The 21,363-nt window shown below is 40.9% G+C and overlaps 2 protein-coding genes across 4 annotated transcripts; both read left to right on the forward strand.

Moving 5' to 3' along the window:
• Positions 1 to 707: 707 nt before the first annotated feature.
• LOC110487324 (zinc finger protein 135) lies at positions 708 to 8,025 on the forward strand. Of its 3 annotated transcripts, none has more exons than XM_036942241.1 (3): positions 708 to 1,316; positions 6,153 to 7,436; positions 7,599 to 8,024. In XM_036942241.1, exons 1-2 carry the CDS (start codon positions 917 to 919, stop codon positions 7,403 to 7,405), a joined length of 1,653 nt encoding a protein of 550 aa, XP_036798136.1. In that variant the 5' UTR covers positions 708 to 916; the 3' UTR covers positions 7,406 to 7,436; positions 7,599 to 8,024. The 3 variants fall into 3 exon arrangements, with proteins under 3 accessions (XP_036798136.1, XP_036798135.1, XP_036798134.1); XM_036942240.1 differs by having other exon boundaries at positions 7,581 to 8,023; XM_036942239.1 differs by having other exon boundaries at positions 6,153 to 8,025.
• A 3,706-nt stretch (positions 8,026 to 11,731) lies between these two features.
• Positions 11,732 to 20,891, forward strand: LOC118938414 (zinc finger protein 3-like). Its single transcript, XM_036942286.1, has 2 exons — positions 11,732 to 12,376; positions 19,620 to 20,891. Exons 1-2 carry the CDS (start codon positions 11,995 to 11,997, stop codon positions 20,261 to 20,263), a joined length of 1,026 nt encoding a protein of 341 aa, XP_036798181.1. The 5' UTR covers positions 11,732 to 11,994; the 3' UTR covers positions 20,264 to 20,891.
• Positions 20,892 to 21,363: the final 472 nt, after the last annotated feature.

Below are 21,363 nucleotides of genomic sequence, written 5' to 3' on the forward strand. Positions count from 1 at the left end.
ACTGTTACACCATGTAGGAGCAGTTTGGACCTACTCAGTACTGTGACACCGTGTAGGAGCAGTTTGGACCTACTCAGTACTGTTACACCATGTAGGAGCAGTTTGGACTTACTCAGTACTGTTACACCGTGTAGGAGCAGTTTGGACCTATTCAGTACTGTTACACCGTGTAGGAGCAGTTTGGACCTACTCAGTACTGTTACACCGTGTAGGAGCAGTTTGGACCTACTCAGTACTGTTACACCGTGTAGGAGCAGTTTGGACCTACTCAGTACTGTTACACCGTGTAGGAGCAGTTTGGACCTACTCAGTACTGTTACACCGTGTAGGAGCAGTTTGGACCTACTCAGTACTGTTACACCGTGTAGGAGCAGTTTGGACCTACTCAGTACTGTTACACCGTGTAGGAGCAGTTTGGACCTACTCAGTACTGTTACACCGTGCAGGATCTAGCTAACCTATCTGTTTGTTTGATTTTCTAAATGTGCAGGAGTAAATTGTTAAAGATATTCGCTAATCGAAACACATGCTTTTCTATATACGTCTCAATATAATAATATTATATAAATAAATAAAAAATATAATTAAGTGTCTCAAAATAAAATAAAAATGTCCCTTGACTGTTACCCTCCCAGCCACCAGGTGGCGATGTGCCTGTTTCAGGGCAATGCTGCCGGTGTGACGTATAATCTAATGGACGGGACGCTTCTTCATACAAGAAAAGCGAGTTATTCATCTCGGTAGCTTTCTAGCCAACATAGCAGATGTTTAAATGCTTTCGTTGTATATTAGCGACTGTGTTTTAAACACACTTGTCGTATCTACTAGCTAGTTACACCATTTCATTAAATATTTACGTTGTTGTTAGTCAGCTAGCTAGCTGGGTAAATTAGCAGTAGTGCTAGTCTAGTCACTAATGCTAACTAGCTATCTAGCTAACATCCCAACCATGAGCTCAGTAAACGACTCCCCACCTTCTGAAGAGGGGGTCTGCTGGACGGAGAAAGAAACTCTGGGGCTGAACATTGTCGTGAAAGAGGAGAAGGAAGAAGAGGATGTCACAGTAAAAACAGAAACAGAGGTTGAGGCTGTTACAGTGAAAGAAGAAGAGAAAGAGGTTAAATTGACAGAAGAGGAAGACGCGTTCAGAGTGAAAGAGGAGGAGGATGTTACAGTAAAAGAAGAGGAGGAAGAGAAAGAGGAGATGACTGTCACAATGAAAGAAGAGGAAGACGTTTTTGGAATGAAGGAAGTGGGGGAGATTACTGTCACATTAGAAGAAGAAGAAGAGGAGACGGGAGATCTGATTAACAACAGTGAGTAATATCTTTGTGAAAGCTACAAATAGACGGCGCGGCCAATAAAACGTTAATAAATCAAATGTATTTATATAGCCCTTCGTACATCATCTGATATCTCAAAGTGCTGTACAGAAACCCAGCCTAAAACCCCAAACAGCAAGCAATGCAGGTGTAGAAGCACGGTGGCTAGGAAAAACTACCTAGAAAAGTCAAAACCTAGGAAGAAACCTAGAGAGGAACCAGGCTATGAGGGGTGGCCAGACCTCTTCTGGTTGTGCCAGATAGAGATTATAACAGAACATGGCCTAGATGTTCAAATGTTCATAGATGACCAGCAGGGTCAAATAATAATAATCACAGTGGTTGTCAAGGGTGCAACAGGTCAGCACCTCAGGAGTAAATGTCAGTTTGCTTTTCATAGCCGATCAATCCGATTATCGCTACCGCTACTGCTGTCTCTAGAGAGTTGAAAACAGCAGTTCTGGGACCTGTAGCACGTCCGGTGAACAGGTCAGGCTTCCATAGCCGCAGGCAGAACAGTTGAATCTAGAGCAGCAGCACTGCCAGGTGGACTGAGGACAACAAGGAGTTATCAGGCCATGTAGTCCTGAGGCACAGGTCCTCCGAAAGAGGGAACGAAAGAGAGAAAGAGAATTAGAGTGCATACTTAAATTCACACAGGACACCGGATAAGACAGGAGAAATACTCCAGATATAACAGACTGGCCCTAGCCCCCCGACACATAAACTACTGCAGCATAAATACTGGAGGCTGAGACAGGAGGGGTCGGGTCGGGAGACACTGTGGCCCGTCCGATGATACCCCCGGACAGGGCCAAACATGAAGGATATAACCCCACCCACTTTGCCAAAGCACAGCCCCCACACCACTAGAGGGATGTCTTCAACCACCAACTTACCATCCTGAGACAAGTCCAAGTATAGCCCAAAAAGATCTCCACCACGGCACAACCCACTGAAGTGACGCACCCCTCCTAGGGACGGCATGGAAGAGCACCAGTAAGCCAGTGACTCAGCCCCTGTAATAGGGTTAGAGGCAGAGAATCCCAGTGGAGAGAGCGGAACCGGCCAGGCAGAGACAGCAAGGGCGATTCTTTGCTCCAGTGCCTTTCCGTTCACCTTGGTGAACTTTGTAACACTATAGGACACTATGGAACACTATGGAACACTATGGAACGCTATGGAACACTATGGACTATCATCTCTGGAAGATAAATATGTATTATTAGATTTAATTGTGCTGAGACTCACTTAAAATGTTTGCCTGACAGAAACCAATGATTTCAAAGTTTAACAAACCATACAACTCTATTGACAAGGACCACTTTTAGTCCCCAACCCCAATCGTGCCCATGAGGGGTCGTTCGTGCCCCTGGGGGGTGGGGGGGGGGGTCGTGTCCCACAGTTTGGGAACCACCCTGTAGCCTACTGACATCTTTACAAGCGTGATTCATAAATCAGGGTGAGAGATGTTTAATTAGACAAGAATGGATTCACTTTTTCAATGATAGATAAGGACACTACAGTTAAACGTTTCACATTGGATTTATTAACTACAAAAAGGTGGGATGCGTTTTTTTAATTATGTTGCTGCTCTGCACAAACAAGCTGGTTAGTTGGCTAGCTTGGGCCCAACGTTAAGCCACCAGACATTCAAAGCTGCTCCTCCTAGGTTTAATTCTGTGGGCCTAATTCAGATGGTGGCTGGCAGCTCACTGGTCTGTCCATTGTGACTGGTCTGTCCATAGTGACTATCAGCTCATTGGTCTGTCCGTAGTGACTGGCAGCTCACTGGTCTGTCCATAATGACTGGCAGCTCACTGGTCTGTCCATAGTGACTGGCAGCTCACTGGTCTGTCCATAGTGACTGGCAGCTCACTGGTCTGTCCATAGTGACTGGCAGCTCACTGGTCTGTCCGTAGTGACTATCAGCTCACTGGTCTGTCCATCCATTTACTGTACTGTACTGAGCTATACTCTACTCTACTGAGCTATACTTTACTGTGCTGAGCTATACTCTACTCTACTGAGCTATACTCTACTGAGCTATACTCTACTGAGCTATACTCTACTGTACCGAGCTATACTCTACTGTTCTGAGCTATACTCTACTCTACTGAGCTATACTCTACTGAGCTATACTCTACTCTACTGAGCTATACTTTACTGCATTGTACTGAGCTATACTCTACTCTACTGAGCTATACTCTACTGAACTATACTCTACTGTACTGAGCTATACTCTACTGTTCTGAGCTATACTCTACTCTACTGAGCTATACTCTACTGTACCGAGCTATACTCTACTGTACCGAGCTATACTCTACTGTACTGAGCTATACTCTACTCTACTGAGCTATACTCTACTCTACTGAGCTATACTCTACTCTACCGAGCTATACTCTACTGTATTGTACTGAGCTATACTCTACTGTATTGTACTGAGCTATACTCTACTGTACTGAGCTATACTGTACTGGGCTATACTGTACTGTGCTGGACTATACTCTACTCTACTGTACTGAGCTATACTCTACTATACTGAGCTATACTCTACTGTACTGAGCTATACTCTACTATACTGTACTGAGCTATACTCTACTATACTGTACTGAGCTATACTCTATTGTACTGAGCTATAATGTACTGTATTGCACTATACTCTGCTATACTGTACTGTACTGAGCTATACTCTACTGTACTGAGCTATACTGTACTGTGCTGAGCTATACTATTGTACTGAGCTATAATCTACTGTACTGTACTGCGCTATACTCTGCTGTACTGTACTGAGCTATACTCTACTGTACTGTACTGAGCTATACTCTCCTATACTGTACTGAGCTATACTCTACTGTACTGTAGCTCACTGGTCTGTCCATAGTGACTGGTCTGTCCATGGTGACTGGCAGCTCACTGGTCTGTCCGTTGTGACTGGTCTGTCCATGGTGGCTGGCAGCTCCCTGGTCTGTCCATAGTGACTGGTCTGTCCATAGTGACTGGTCTGTCCATAGTGACTGGCAGCTCACTGGTCTGTCCATGGTGGCTGGCAGCTCACTGGTCTGTCCATAGTGGCTGGCAGCTCACTGGTCTGTCCATAGTGACTGGTCTGTCCGTAGTGACTGGTCTGTCCATGGTGGCTGGCAGCTCACTGGTCTGTCCATAGTGGCTGGCAGCTCACTGGTCTGTCCATGGTGGCTGGCAGCTCACTGGTCTGTCCATGGTGGCTGGCAGCTCACTGGTCTGTCCATAGTGACTGGCAGCTCACTGGTCTGTCCATGGTGGCTGGCAGCTCACTGGTCCTCTACTGTACTGAGCTATGCTCTCCTCTCCTCTACTGTACTGAGCTATACTCTCCTATGCTGAGCTGAGCTATACTCTCCTCTACTGTACTGAGCTATGCTCTCCTCTACTGTACTGAGCTATACTCTCCTATACTGAGCTATACTCTCCTATACTGTGCTGAGCTATACTCTCCTCTACTGTACTGAGCTATGCTCTCCTCTACTGTACTGAGCTATACTCTCCTCTACTGTACTGAGCTATGCTCTCCTCTACTGTACTGAGCTATGCTCTCCTATACTGTACTGAGCTATGCTCTCCTTTACTGTACTGAGCTATACTCTCCTATACTGAGCTATGCTCTCCTCTACTGTACTGAGCTATGCTCTCCTATACTGTAATGAGCTATACTCTCCTATACTGAGCTATACTTTCCTCTACTGTGCTGAGCTATGCTCTCCTATACTCCCCTCTACTGAGCTATACTCTTCTCTACTGTGCTGAGCTATGCTCTCCTCTACTGTACTGAGCTATACTCTCCTCTACTGTGCTGAGCTATACTCTCCTCTACTGTGCTGAGCTATGCTCATCAACTAATCTCCACTGTCCCACAGCTCTCCCAGGAAATTCATAAACTAATCTCCACTATTCCACAGCCCAGCCAGGCAATTTATAAACTAATCTCCACTGTTCCACAGCCCAGCCAGGCAATTTATAAACTAATCTCCACTGTCCCACAGCCCTGCCAGGTAATTCATAAACTAATCTCCACTGTCCCACAGCCCTGCCAGGTAATTCATAAACTAATCTCCACTGTCCCACAGCCCTGCCAGGTAATTCATAAACTAATCTCCACTGTCCCACAGCCCTGCCAGGTAATTCATAAACTAATCTCCACTGTCCCACAGCCCTGCCAGGTAATTCATAAACTAATCTCCACTGGAAAAAAGAAACTCAACATTATTACCCCATGTTTCTAGTCCAGCATTTGGTTTGTAACAGAAGGGACTTGTTCTGAACCTTGCTATCTGACCTCTGACCTCTGACCTCTGCATTCGTACAGACAATATGTATAGAACATATTCTGGTGATTTATTATTCAATAGAAATGTATGAAAATATGTATTTATTCCTATGTAATCTCCCTTTACCTGCTACAATGAAAAGATAGTGGCTAATTGTTGGTTTGTTACTAGAACGGTACATAAGGGGTTAAGATGGGGCTATAATGGTACATACCGGGTTAAGATGGGGCTAGAATGGTACATAAGGGGTTTAGATGGGGCTAGAATGTTTGTTTCCAACATTTACTTGCCATAGTGACCGCTAGTGGTTAATTGTTGGGTTGTTACTAGAATGGTAAATAATGGGTTAACAGCCATTACCCGGGTAGTATTGTGAATAACTAATGGCTATTAACCAATCGGCATTCATGTTCCAAGTGTACTGCTTAATCTAGTCTAGATTAAACCTCATAGGAAGACGGTTTTATCATGTGGAGGTTTCATCCAGGTTTCTCTGTTTAACCAAATACTCTGTCTTTGGCAGGAGAGAGACCAGTCTGTCACTCTGACAGCAGTAAGAGTCCTTCAGAGGAACCAGACCCAGAGACTCCCAAACCAGTGAGACGACTCAACTGCTCCCAGTGTAATAAGAGTTTCAAGTTGTCATTGAACCTAAAAAAGCATGAGAGAAAACACACAGGAGGAAAACCTTTCCACTGCTCCCAGTGTGGAAAGAGATTTTCACGATCACAGAACCTAAAAAAACATAGTAGAATACACACAGGAGAAAAGCCTTACCACTGTTCCCATTGTGGAAAGAATTTTAGGTTGTTGGATAAGCTGAAGGAGCATGAGAGGACGCACACAGGGGAGAAACTGTACCATTGCTCCGTGTGTGGAAAAGGTTTTGCCCAGTTAGCTTACCGAAAAGAGCATGAAAGGAAACACACAGAAGAAAAGCCTTTCCAATGTTCCCATTGTGGAAAGAGATTTTCCCGATCACAGAACCTAAAAATGCATCAGAGGACACACACAGGGGAGAAAACGTATCTCTGTTCCCAGTGTGGAAAGTGTTTTACTCATTTATGGAGCCTGAACAAACACAATAGAATGCACACAGGAGAAAAATCTTACCACTGTTCCCATTGTGGACAGAGTTTTAGGTTGTTAGGGAACCTAAAAGAGCATGAAAGGAAACACACAGGCGAAAAGCCTTTCCAATGTTCCCATTGTGGAAAGAGATTTACACGAGCACAGCAACTAAAATCACATGAGAGGACACACACAGGGGAGAAACCATACCACTGCTCCCAGTGTGAAAAAAGTTTTACGCAGTTAGCGAGCCTGAACACTCATAAGAGAATACACACAGGAGAAACGCCTTACCCCTGTGCCCTATGTGAAAAGAGATTTTCAAGACCACAGGAACTAAAATCACATGAGAGGACACACACTGGGGAGAAACCATACCACTGCTCCCAGTGTAAAAAGAGTTTTTCGCTGTTAGGGAGCCTGAACAAACATAATAGAATCCACACCGGAGAAAAGCCTTACCACTGTGGCCATTGTGGAAAGACATTTTCACGATCACAGGATCTAAAATCACATGAGAGGACACACACAGGAGAAAAGCCTTACCCCTGTCCCCATTGTGGAAAGAGATTTTCACGATCACAGGAACTAAAATCACATGAGAGGACACACACCGGGGAGAAACCTTATCATTGCTCCCTGTGTGGAAAGGATTTTTCCCATTTAGGGAGCCTGAACAAACATAAGAAGACAATGCACTCTTGAGTGAAGCCTTACCCATGTTCCCATTCCCAGGCTGTGTTCTGATGAGTCACTGTGTTCTGATGAGTCACTGTGTTCTGATGAGTCACTGTGTTCTGATGAGTCACTGTGTTCTGAAGAGTCACTGTGTTCTGACGAGTCACTGTGTTCTGATGAGTCACTGTGTTCTGATGAGTCACTGTGTTCTGATGAGTCACTGTGTTCTGATGAGTCACTGTGTTCTGACTGATGTTTGACTGTTGTTTTATGCCACATTAAACCATATTGTTTATATTAAATCTTATTCAACAATACGCCTGTTTTTCCTCTGGAGACATGATTATATCTAAAATCAGATTATAATTATATCTCAAATCAGATTATAATTATATCTCAAATCAGATTATAATTATATCTCAAATCAGATTATAATTATATCTCAAATCAGATTATAATTATATCTCAAATCAGATTATGATTATATCTCAAATCAGATTATAATTATATCTCAAATCAGATTATGATTATATCTCAAATCAGATTATAATTATATCTCAAATCAGATTATAATTATATCTCAAATCAGATTATGATTATATCTCAAATCAGATTATAATTATATCTCAAATCAGATTATGATTATATCTCAAATCAGATTATAATTATATCTCAAATCAGATTATGATTATATCTCAAATCAGATTATAATTATATCTCAAATCAGATTATGATTATATCTCAAATCAGATTATAATTATATCTCAAATCAGATTATGATTATATCTCAAATCAGATTATGATTATATCTCAAATCAGATTATAATTATATCTCAAATCAGATTATGATTATATCTCAAATCAGATTATAATTATATCTCAAATCAGATTATAATTTTAAAATGGTTTTTTTTGTTTCTTTTGATTCTACACTTTGATAGATTGGATCCATGTTAGAACTCTTAGATGTTTATGACAATGATGTAGATATTTTAAAATGTAAATTGGATGAATATTGTGTGTATTTCTTGATTCTGACCTTGAAACCTCGAGAAACGTAGTTGTTTTGGTTTCATTTAGTTAATTTGTGTTCTAGTCTCCAAGCTAAAGATGTGATGATGTTGTTAACACAAAAAACATTCACAACCTCTTGAATGTTCCCATCAGTGTTATTCCACCATGTTAGAGAGAAAATAAAGGTGCTGATTGTAAAACACATTTGATTAATGCAACATTTTTATCTGAATGAAAGTATCAATGAATATGTTTTAATTCTGTTGGCCACTAGTGGACATTGACTATAAAATAATAAAGAATCAACAGTAAATATCACAGAAGTTCCAAAAGAATAAAGCCATTACAAATGTCATGTTATGTCTATATACAGTGTTGTTGTGTTGTGCAAATAGTTAAAGTACAAAAGGGAGAAATAATAAAAATACAGTTGAAGTCGAAAGTTTACAGACACTTAGGTTGAGGTCATTAAAACTAGTTTACAGACACTTAGGTTGAGGTCATTAAAACTAGTTTACAGACACTTAGGTTGAGGTCATTAAAACTAGTTTACAGACACTTAGGTTGAGGTCATTAAAACTAGTTTACAGACACTTAGGTTGAGGTCATTAAAACTAGTTTACAGACACTTAGGTTGAGGTCATTAAAACTTGTTTTTTCAACCACTCCACAAATTTCTTGTTAACAAACTATAGTTTTGGCAAGTCGGTTAGGACATCTACTTTGTGCATGACACAAGTTACAGACAGATTATTTCATTTGTAATTCACTGTATCGCAATTCCAGTGGGTCAGAAGTTTACATGCACTAAGTTGACTGTGCCTTTAAACAGCTTGATACATTCCAGAAAATGATGTCATGGCTTTAGAAGCTTCTGATAGGCTAATTGACATCATTTAAGTCAATTGGAGGTGTACCTGTGGATGTATTTCAAGAACTACCTTCAAACTCAGTGCCTCTTTGCTTGATATCATGGGAAAATCAAAAGAAATCAGCCAAGACCTCAGGAAAAACATTGTAGACCTCCACAAGTCTGGTTCATCCTTGGGGGCAATTTCTAAACGCCTGAAGGTACCACGTTCATCTGTACAAACAATAGTACGCAAGTATAAACACCATGAGACCACACAGCCGTCATACTTCTCAGGAAGGAGACACTTTCTGTCTCCTATTGATGAACGTACTTTGGTGCGAAAAGTGCAAATCAATCCCAAAACAACAGCAAAAGACCTTGTGAAGATGCTGTAGGAAACAGGTACAAAAGTATCTATATACACAGTAAAGCGAGTCCTATAGCGACATAACCTGAAAGGCCGCTCAGCAAGGAAAAAGCCGCTGCTCCAAAACCACCATAAAAGAACCAGACTACGGTTTGCAACTGCACATGGGGACAAAGATCGTACTTTTTGGGGAAATGTCCTCTGGTCTGATGAAACAAAAATAGAACTGTTTGGCCATAATGACCATCGTTATGTTTGGAGGGGAAAAAAGGCAGGGGGGGGGGGGCTTGCAAGTCGAAGAACACCATCCCAACCGTGAAGCACGGGGGTGACAGCATCATGTTGTGGGGGTGCTTTACTGCAGGAGGGTCTGGTGCACTTCACAACATAGATGACATCATGAGGATGGAAAATTATGTGGCTATATTAAAGCAACATCTCAAGACATCAGCCAGGAAGTTAAAGCTTGGTCACAAATGGGTATTCCAAATGGACAATGACCCCAAGTATACTTCCAAAGTTGTGGCAAAATGGCTTAAGGACAACAAAGTCAAGGTATTGGAGTGGCCATCACAAAGCCTAGAACTTTGTGGGCAGAACTGAAAATGCGTGTGCGAGCAAGGAGGCCAACAAACCTGACTCAGTTACACCAGCTCTGTCAGGAGGAATGGGCCAAAATTCACCCAATTTATTGTGGGAAGCTTTTGGAAGGTTACCCTAAACGTTTGACCCAAGTTAAACAATTTAAAGGCAATGCTACCAAATACTAATTGAGTGCATGTAAACTTTCTGACCCACTGGGAATGTGATGAATGATATAAAATCTGAAATAAATTATTCTCTCTACTATTATTTTGACATTTCACATTCTTAAAATAAAGTGGTCATCCTAACTGACCTAAGACAACGAATATTTACTAGGATTAAATGTCAGGAATTGTGAGAAACTGGAGTTTAAATGAATTTGGCTACGGTGTATGTTAACTTCCGACTTCAACTGTCCATCTATGTACTTCCAGAAATGAGCTCTTCTGAGTGGGTGAATGGATGGCTGGAAGGTGGATGACACAACGTGTCAGTCAGAACATCAGGAGGGCTATTCTGAGTGGGTGAATGGAAGGTGGATGACACAACGTGTCAGTCAGAACATCAGGAGGGTTTTGACAGTCTTTGACCTTTTATTTAAATGAGTTTACTTCTTTAGTTTGTTCCCAGTTTAGAACAGAACACACGTTAACAATAAGTTGGCCTCCACCACATTGGTTAGTATTCTTTGTAGTAGACACATCTGTTGGGTTGGTACTGTTACATCGTGTAGGAGCAGTTTGGACCTACTCAGTACTGTTACATCGTGTAGGAGCAGTTTGGACCTACTCAGTACTGTTACATCGTGTAGGAGCAGTTTGGACCTACTCAGTACTGTTACACCGTGTAGGAGCAGTTTGGACCTACTCAGTACTGTTACATCGTGTAGGAGCAGTTTGGACCTACTCAGTACTGTTACACCGTGTAGGAGCAGTTTGGACCTACTCAGTTCTGTTACACCGTGTAGGAGCAGTTTGGACCTACTCAGTATTGTTACACCGTGTAGGAGCAGTTTGGACCTACTCAGTACTGTTACACCGTGTAGGAGCAGTTTGGACCTACTCAGTACTGTTACACCGTGTAGGAGCAGTTTGGACCTACTCAGTACTGTTACACCGTGTAGGAGCAGTTTGGACCTACTCAGTACTGTTACACCGTGTAGGAGCAGTTTGGACCTACTCAGTACTGTTACACCGTGTAGGAGCAGTTTGGACCTACTCAGTACTGTTACACCGTGTAGGAGCAGTTTGGACCTAGCTGCCTTATTGGGATATTATCTGTTTGTTTGATTTTCTAAATGTGCAGAAGTAAATTGTTTTAAATTCTCACTCATTAAAGATATTCCCTAATCGACACATGCTTTTCTTTATACGTCTCAATATAATAATATGATATAAATAAATGAATGAAAAAACTAAGTGTCTCAAAATAAAATAAACATTTCCCTTGACTGTGTTACCCTCCCAGCCACCAGGTGGCGATGTGCCTGTTTCAGGCAATGCTGCCAGTGTGACGTATAATCTAATGGACGGGACGCTTCTTCAAACAACAGCGAGTTATTCACCTCCGTAGCTTTCGAGCACCTCGGTATCTCACTAGCCAACATAAACGATAAAATTGCAGATCTTTAAATGCTTTCGTTGTATATTAGCCAGTGTGTTTTAAACACACTTGTCGTATCTCCTGGTTAGTTACCCAATTTAATATTTACGTTGTTGTTAGCTAGCTAGCTGGGTAAATTAGCAGTGCTAGTCTAGTCACTAATGCTAACTAGCTAACTAACTAACATCCCAGACCATGAGTTCACTAAGCTACTCTCCTCCTGTTAAAGAAGAGGGGGTCTGCTGGACGGAGAAAGAAACTCTGGGGCTGAACATTGTCGTGAAAGAGGAGAAGGAAGAAGAGGATGTCACAGTAAAACAAGAAACAGAGGTTGAGGCTGTTACAGTGAAAGAAGAAGAGAAAGACGTTAAATTGACAGAAGAGGAAGACACGTTCAGAGTGAAAGAGGAGGAGGATGTTACAGTAAAAGAAGAGGAAGAGAAAGAGGGGGAGGAGGGGGAGATGTCTGTCACCGTGAAAGAAGAGGAAGACGTTTTTGGAATGAAGGAAGTGGGGGAGATTACTGTCACATTGGAGGAGGAAGAAGAAGAGGAGACAGGAATTCTGATTAACAACAGTGAGTAATATCTTAAACACAGGGGTCCAAACTCTGCAGTTGTTGAACCGATGTGTGGTTTTAAAGTGGTATTTACTGAAGTTCTACACGTTAATAGTTCTGTACTGTAGGAATCGCTAAAGCTACAAGGAGACGGGGGCGGCCAACAAAACGTTAATGGATCAAATGCTTCCCATTACATTTTTTCACAACATTTGTAAACATCTGAATATCTCTTTCTGTGGTGCTTTGCTTGACATCACATTAAATCAAAAATCAACTCATGTCTGACTTCAAATGATGAAGAGGACAGAATCAAGACAAGGAAGAATAATTTTGATCAGGATGAAATGTATACAATAATAATTTCCACAGGTTATTTAAAATCCGATGGAGTTCGTTTTGTCCCAACAGAAATAAGGGGTTAAATGTGTGTCCCATAGGGCGGCGCACAATTGGCCCAGCGTCTCCCGGGTTAGGGGAGGGTCTGCTTGGGGTAGGCTGTCATTGTAAAAATAAGAATTTGTTCTTAACTGGCTTGCATAGTTAAAAAAAAAAATTGTTGTTGCAAATTGCTAAATGATCAATGGCATCACCATGTTAAAACACTTCCATATGTTAACTCAGTCTAAAAACACCAACATTCCCCATGTTGGAAATTATGGAAATGGATCATTTCTGTCAAACAGTAACACTGTTTATTTTCTTAACCTTTTGTAACACAAGTTAATGTTTTAAATTCCCCCAAATAAACAGATATTACAACATTTTTACACATTTTTTGGTCAAAATTTGTGTTTACAAATATGTTTTCCATGTTTTGAACAGTCATTTAGATACATTTCCTCCATTCCATGTTTTTCATTCAAAGTTGTGAGTTGGCTGAGAAATTAGCATTTGGGCTAATCTGACGACCTAAAATAGCCACTTATAAGGAACGCTATGGTATTAACAGGAGTCCACTATATGGTATTACTAGTAGTCCACTGTATGGTATTACTAGGAGTCCACTGTATGGTATTACTAGTAGTCCACTGTATGGTATTACTAGTAGTCCACTGTATGGTATTACTAGTAGTCCACTGTATGGTATTACTAGGAGTCCACTATATGGTATTACTAGGAGTCCACTATATGGTATTAACAGGAGTCCACTATATGGTATTACTAGTAGTCCACTGTATGGTATTACTAGGAGTCCACTATATGGTATTACTAGGAGTCCACTATATGGTATTACTAGGAGTCCACTATATGGTATTACTAGGAGTCCACTATATGGTATTACTAGGAGTCCACTATATGGTATTAAAAGGAGTCCACTGTATGGTATTACCAGGAGTCCACTGTATGGTATTACCAGGAGTCCATTATATGGTATTAACAGGAGTCCACTGTATGGTATTACCAGGAGTCCACTATATGGTATTACTAGGAGTCTACTGGATGGTATTACCAGGAGTCCACTATATGGTATTACCAGGAGTCCACTGTATGGTATTACCAGGAGTCCACTATATGGTATTACCAGGAGTCCACTATATGGTATTACCAGGAGTCCACTGTATGGTTTTACCAGGAGTCCACTGTATGGTTTTACCAGGAGTCCACTGTATGGTTTTACCAGGAGTCCACTGTATGGTTTTACCAGGAGTCCACTGTATGGTTTTACCAGGAGTCCACTGTATGGTTTTACCAGGAGTCCACTGTATGGTTTTACCAGGAGTCCACTGTATGGTTTTACCAGGAGTCCACTGTATGGTTTTACCAGGAGTCCACTGTATGGTTTTACCAGGAGTCCACTGTATGGTTTTACCAGTAGTCCACTATGGTTTGGTGAGGATATTATAGGACTATGGTTTGGTGTGGATATTACAGGACTATGGTTTGGTGTGGATATTATAGGACTATGGTTTGGTGTGGATATTACAGGACTATGGTTTGGTGTGGATATTATAGGACTATGGTTTGGTGTGGATATTATAGGACTATGGTTTGGTGTGGATATTATAGGACTATGGTTTGGTGTGGATATTATAGGACTATGGTTTGGTGAGGATATTACAGGACTATGGTTTGGTGAGGATATTATAGGGCTATGGTTTGGTGAGGATATTATAGGGCTATGGTTTGGTGAGGATATTATAGTACTACGGTTTGGTGTGGATATTATAGGACTACGGTTTGGTGAGGATATTACAGGACTATGGTTTGGTGAGGATATTATAGGGCTATGGTTTGGTGAGGATATTATAGGACTATGGTTTGGTGAGGATATTATAGGACTATGGTTTGGTGTGGATATTATAGGACTATGGTTTGGTGTGGATATTATAGGACTATGGTTTGGTGAGGATATTATAGGACTATGGTTTGGTGTGGATATTATAGGACTATGGTTTGGTGTGGATATTATAGGACTATGGTTTGGTGAGGATATTATATGACTATGGTTTGGTGTGGATATTATAGGACTATGGTTTGGTGTGGATATTATAGGACTATGGTTTGGTGAGGATATTATAGGACTATGGTTTGGTGAGGATATTACAGGACTATGGTTTGGTGATGATATTATAGGGCTATGGTTTGGTGAGGATATTATAGGACTATGGTTTGGTGAGGATATTACAGGACTATGGTTTGGTGAGGATATTATAGGGCTATGGTTTGGTGAGGATATTATAGGGCTTGATAAATGATGAGGGTAAAAGGGTGAAATAAACTGTAAATCTAAAGGTTTATATCCACAAATGCAAAGATATAAATCCCGAAGGGAAAAGGTATACATCTATGAAGAACTGTTGAAAACTGTCTTTATCCATCTTCCAGTAGGCTCCTATCACCTGTTCTAATCACTGTTCAACTGAAGCCCAAGCTTAATAACCCCTTATGTACCATTCTAGCCCCATCTTCACCCCGTATGTACCATTCTAGCCCCATCTTCCCCCCTTATGTACCAGTCTAGCCCCATCTTCACCCTGTATGTACCATTCTAGCATCATCTTAACCCCTTATCTACCATTCTAGCCCCATCTTAGCCCCCTATGTACCATTCTAGCCCCATCTTAGCCCCCTATGTACCATTCTAGCCCCATCATAACCCTGTATGTACCATTCTAGCCCCATCTTAACCCTGTATGTACCATTATAGCCCTATCTTAACCCCTTATGTACCATTCTAGCCCCATCTTAACCCCTTATGCACCATTCTAGCCCCATCTTAACCACTTATCTACCATTCTAGCCCCATCTTAACTTAATTGGCCACTAGGCATCATTATAGTAATTGAAGGGAGATTTGAAGGGAGATTTACATAAAACATTTCTATTCGATAATAAATGTTCAAAATTAGTTCTATACAGATTTTATTTTACATAGAAAATGGCTGTAGAGACACATAGCTAGGATAGGATTATACAAAATGGCTGTAGAGACACATAGCTAGGATAGGATTATACAAAATGGCTGTAGAGACGCATAGCTAGGATAGGATTATACAAAATGGCTGTAGAGACACATAGCTAGGATAGGATTATACAAAATGGCTGAGTTGTAGAGACACATAGCTAGGATAGGATTATACAAAATGGCTGAGTTGTAGAGACACATAGCTAGGATAGGATTATACAAAATGGCTGAGTTGTAGAGACACATAGCTAGGATAGGATTATACAAAATGGCTGTAGAGACACCAAGCTAGGATAGGATTATACAAGATGGCTGTAGAGACACATAGCTAGGATAGGATTATACAAAATGGCTGTAGAGACACATAGCTAGGATAGGATTATACAAAATGGCTGTAGAGACACATAGCTAGGATAGGATTATACAAAATGGCTGAGTTGTAGAGACACATAGCTAGGACAGGATTATACAAAATGGCTGTAGAGACACATAGCTAGGATAGGATTATATAAGATGCTTTTTTCCAGTGGAGATTAGTTGATACATTTCCTGGCTGGGCTGTGGGACAGTGGAGATTAGTTTATGAATTGCCTGGCTGGGCTGTGGGACAGTGGAGATTAGTTTATAAATGGCCTGGCTGGGCTGTGGGACAGTGGATGTGTAGGAATGATTCAAATGGAACTGGTAACCGCCATTACCCGGGTAGTATTGTGAATAACTAATGGCTATTAACAGGATCCAAATGTAAAGTTGAATAATGAGGCATCTAGTTATCAAATCAGATTTTATTTGTCACATCTGCCGAATACAACAGGAATTACCACAAGGCCTTAATAAACAACAACAAGCTGTTTTCAGAAAAATAAGAGTTAAGTAACAAATGGATGAATAAAAACAACTAGAAATTAAAGAGCAGCAGTAGACTGCTGTGTGCAGAAACCTGTATGGAGTCCACTGTATGGTTTTACCAGGAGTCCACTGTATGGTTTTACCAGGAGTCCACTGTATGGTTTTACCAGGAGTCCACTGTATGGTTTTACCAGGAGTCCACTGTATGGTTTTACCAGGAGTCCACTGTATGGTTTTACCAGGAGTCCACTGTATGGTTTTACCAGGAGTCCACTTTATGGTTTTACCAGGAGTCCACTTTATGGTTTTACCAGGAGTCCACTTTATGGTTTTACCAGGAGTCCACTGTATGGTTTTACCAGGAGTCCACTTTATGGTTTTACCAGGAGTCTACTGTATGGTATTAACAGGAGTCCACTGTATGGTTTTACCAGGAGTCCACTGTATGGTTTTACCAGGAGTCCACTGTATGGTTTTACCAGGAGTCTACTGTATGGTTTTACCAGGAGTCCACTTTATGGTTTTACCAGGAGTCTACTGTATGGTATTAACAGGAGTCCACTGTATGGTTTTACCAGGAGTCCACTTTATGGTTTTACCAGGAGTCCACTGTATGGTATTAACAGGAGTCCACTGTATGGTTTTACCAGGAGTCCACTATATGGTATTACCAGGAGTCCACTGTATGGTTTTACCAGGAGTCCACTGTGGTTTGGTGTGGATATTATAGGACTATGGTTTGGTGTGGATATTATAGGACTATGGTTTGGTGTGGATATTATAGAGCTATGGTTTGGTGTGGATATTCTAGGGTTTATCTATGGTTTGGTGTGGATATTATAGGACTATGGTTTGGTGTGGATATTATAGGACTATGGTTTGGTGTGGATATTATAGAGCTATGGTTTGGTGTGGATATTATAGGACTATGGTTTGGTGTGGATATTATAGAGCTATGGTTTGGTGAGGATATTATAGGGCTATGGTTTGGTGTGGATATTATAGGACTATGGTTTGGTGTGGATATTATAGAGCTATGGTTTGGTGTGGATATTATAGGACTATGGTTTGGTGTGGATATTATAGAGCTATGGTTTGGTGAGGATATTATAGGACTATGGTTTGGTGTGGATATTATAGGACTATGGTTTGGTGTGGATATTATAGAGCTATGGTTTGGTGTGGATATTATAGGACTATGGTTTGGTGTGGATATTATAGAGCTATGGTTTGGTGAGGATATTATAGGACTATGGTTTGGTGTGGATATTCTAGGGCTTATCTTTGGTTTGGTGTGGATATTATAGGACTATGGTTTGGTGTGGATATTATAGGACTGTGGTTTGGTGAGGATATTATAGGACTATGGTTTGGTGAGGATATTACAGGACTATGGTTTGGTGTGGATATTATAGGACTATGGTTTGGTGAGGATATTATAGGACTATGGTTTGGTGAGGATATTATAGGGCTTGATAAGGGTAAAAGGGTGAAATAAACTGTAAATCTAAAGGTTTATATCCACAAATGCAAAGATATAAATCCCGAAGGGAAAAGGTATACATCTATGAAGAACTGTTGAAAACTGTCTTTATTCATCTTCCAGTAGGCTCCTATCACCTGTTCTAATCACTGTTCAACTGAAGCCCAAGCTTAACCCCTTATGTACCATTCTAGCCCCACCTTCACCCCGTATGTACCATTCTAGCCCCATCTTCCCCCCTTATGTACCATGCTAGACCCATCTCCACCCGTATGTACCATTCTAGCCCCATCTCCACCCCTTATCTACCATTCTAGCCCCATCTTAGCCCCTTATGTACCATTCTAGCCCCATCATAACCCTGTATGTACCATTCTAGCCCCATCTTAACCCTGTATGTACCATTATATCCCCATCTTAACCCTGTATGTACCATTATAGCCCCATCTTAACCCTGTATGTACCATTATAGCCCCGTCTTAACGCTGTATGTACCATTATAGCCCCATCTTAACCCTGTATGTACCATTCTAGCCCCATCTTAACCCTGTATGTACCATTCTAGCCCCATCTTAACCCCTTATGTACCATTCTAGCCCCATCTTAACCCCTTATGCACCATTCTAGCCCCATCTTAACCACTTATCTACCATTCTAGCCCCATCTTAACTTAATTGGCCACTAGGTGTCATTATAGTAATTGAAGGGAGATTTGAAGGGAGATTTACATAAAACATTTCTATTCAATAATAAATGTTCAAAATTAGTTCTATACAGATGTTATTTTACATAGAAAATGGCCGTAGAGACACATAGCTAGGATAGGATTATACAAAATGGCTGTAGAGACACATAGCTAGGATAGGATTATACAAAATGGCTGTAGAGACACATAGCTAGGATAGGATTATACAAGATGCTTTGTTGTAGAGACACATAGCTAGGACAGGATTATACAAGATGCTTTTTTCCAGTGGAGATTAGTTGATACATTTCCTGGCTGGGCTGTGGGACAGTGGATGTGTAGGAATGATTCAAATGGAACTGGTAAGCGCCATTACCCGGGTAGTATTGTGAATAACTAATGGCTATTAACCAATCGGCATCCAGGATCCAAATGTAAAGTTGAATAATGAGGCATCTAGTCATCAAATCAGATTTTATTTGTCACATCTGCCGAATACAACAGGAATTACCACAAGGCCTTAATAAACAACAACAAGCTGTTTTCAGAAAAATAAGAGTTAAGTAACAAATGGATGAATAAAAACAACTAGAAATTAAAGAGCAGCAGTAGACTGCTGTGTGCAGAAACATTATGTTACAAATAACGTGACAGAACACAACAACACAACAACACAACAACACAATAACACAATTGGTTAAGAGCCTGTTTACCGGCAGCCATCTCCTCCTGCGCCACTATATTTTACATCAGGGCAATGGATTAAACCTCATAGGAAGAGCAGATTTCATTCAGGTCTCTCTGTTTAATAACTAAATACTCTTGTCTTTGGCAGGAGAGAGACCAGACTCTCACTCTGACAGACGGAAGAAGAGTCCTTCAGGGGAACCAGACCCAGAGACGCCCAAACCAGGGAGACGACACCACTGCTCCCAGTGTAATTTGAGTTATAAGTTTTTATGGAAGCTGAAACAGCATGAGAGGATGCACACAGGGGAGAAGCCACACCACTGCTCCCAGTGTGGAAAGAGTTTTACCCTGTTAGGGAACCTGAAAAAGCATAAAGGAATACACACAGGAGAAAAGCCTTTCCAATGTTCCCAGTGTGGAAAGAGATTTTCACGATCACAGGAACTAAAATCACATGAGATGAAACACACAGGGGATAAACCACACCACTGCTCCCAGTGTGGAAAGAGTTTTACCCAGTTAGGGACCCTGAACAAACATAAGAGAATACACACAGGAGAAAGGCCTTACCACTGCTCCCAGTGTGGAAAGAGTTTTATACAGTTAGGGAACCTGAACAACCATAATATAATACACACAGAAGAAAAGCCTTTCCAATGTTTCTACTGTGGAAAGAGATTTTCACGATCACAGGACCTAAAATCACATGATACACACGGGGGAGAAACCACACCACTGCACCCATTGTGGAAAGAGTTTTACACAGTTGGGAAGTCTGAACAAACATAAGAAGAGAATACACTCTGGAGAGAAATCTTAACATACTTTCCCAGTCAGAGGACCTGTAATCACATGACAGAACAGAGAGGCTGTGTTCTGACTTATGTTTTAGAGGTAGTTTTTAAAATTAAATGTTGATATAAAAAAATATGATTTGGATATTTTAAAATAACAATTATTAAATAGATTAGTAGGATGTGCATTTCTTGATTTTAACCTAGAAATGACATGAATTGAGTTAATGTGTATACTAGTCTTCACCCTAAAAGGTTTATGAACATTTGATGACGTTGTTCTGATGACGTTGACAATTTTTTTGACACGAAGAACACTCACTTCCTCATGAATGTTCCCATCAGTATTATTCCACCATGTCAGAGAAAACACAGGTGCTGATTTGATTAATGGAACATATTGTTGTCTGAATATAAATATAATGTGGAACGGCACTAGTGGACATTCATTATATACATCTGTGTATTGTTACATTATACATTATAGGTGCTTATTTTTATTTTTTTTATTATATATGTTTGTTTGACTGAATGAACCAGAAATTGCCTAATGTGCATATGTGTAGTAGATGTTAAGTTTGTTTTCAATTCTAACTCATTAAAAATGTTCACTAATCAATCAACACATGCTTCTCTTTATACAGCTCACTGCTTCTTGACACACTACTCACTTAACCCGGAAGCCAGCCACACCATTGTGTCTTAGGAAAACACAGTACACAGCAACTAAAATCACACGAGAGGACACACACGTGGGAGAAACCATACCACTGCTTCCAGTGTGAAAATAGTTTTTTTGTAGTTAGGGAGCCTGAACAATCATAATATAATACACACAGGAGAAAAGCCTTTCCCCTCTGTCCCGGTACACCCTTTAAACAGGGTATTACGGTACAGAGTCAATGTGGAGGCTATATACAGGGGATACCGGGACAGAGTCAATGTGGAGGCTATATACAGGGGATACCGGGACAGAGTCAATGTGGAGGCTATATACAGGGGATACCGGGACAGAGTCAATGTGGAGGCTATATACAGGGGGTACCGGGACAGAGTCAATGTGGAGGCTATATACAGGGGGTACCGGGACAGGCT

Source organism: Oncorhynchus mykiss, chromosome 13 (assembly GCF_013265735.2).
Source record: "Oncorhynchus mykiss isolate Arlee chromosome 13, USDA_OmykA_1.1, whole genome shotgun sequence".
In the NCBI taxonomy this organism is placed as follows: domain Eukaryota; kingdom Metazoa; phylum Chordata; class Actinopteri; order Salmoniformes; family Salmonidae; genus Oncorhynchus; species Oncorhynchus mykiss.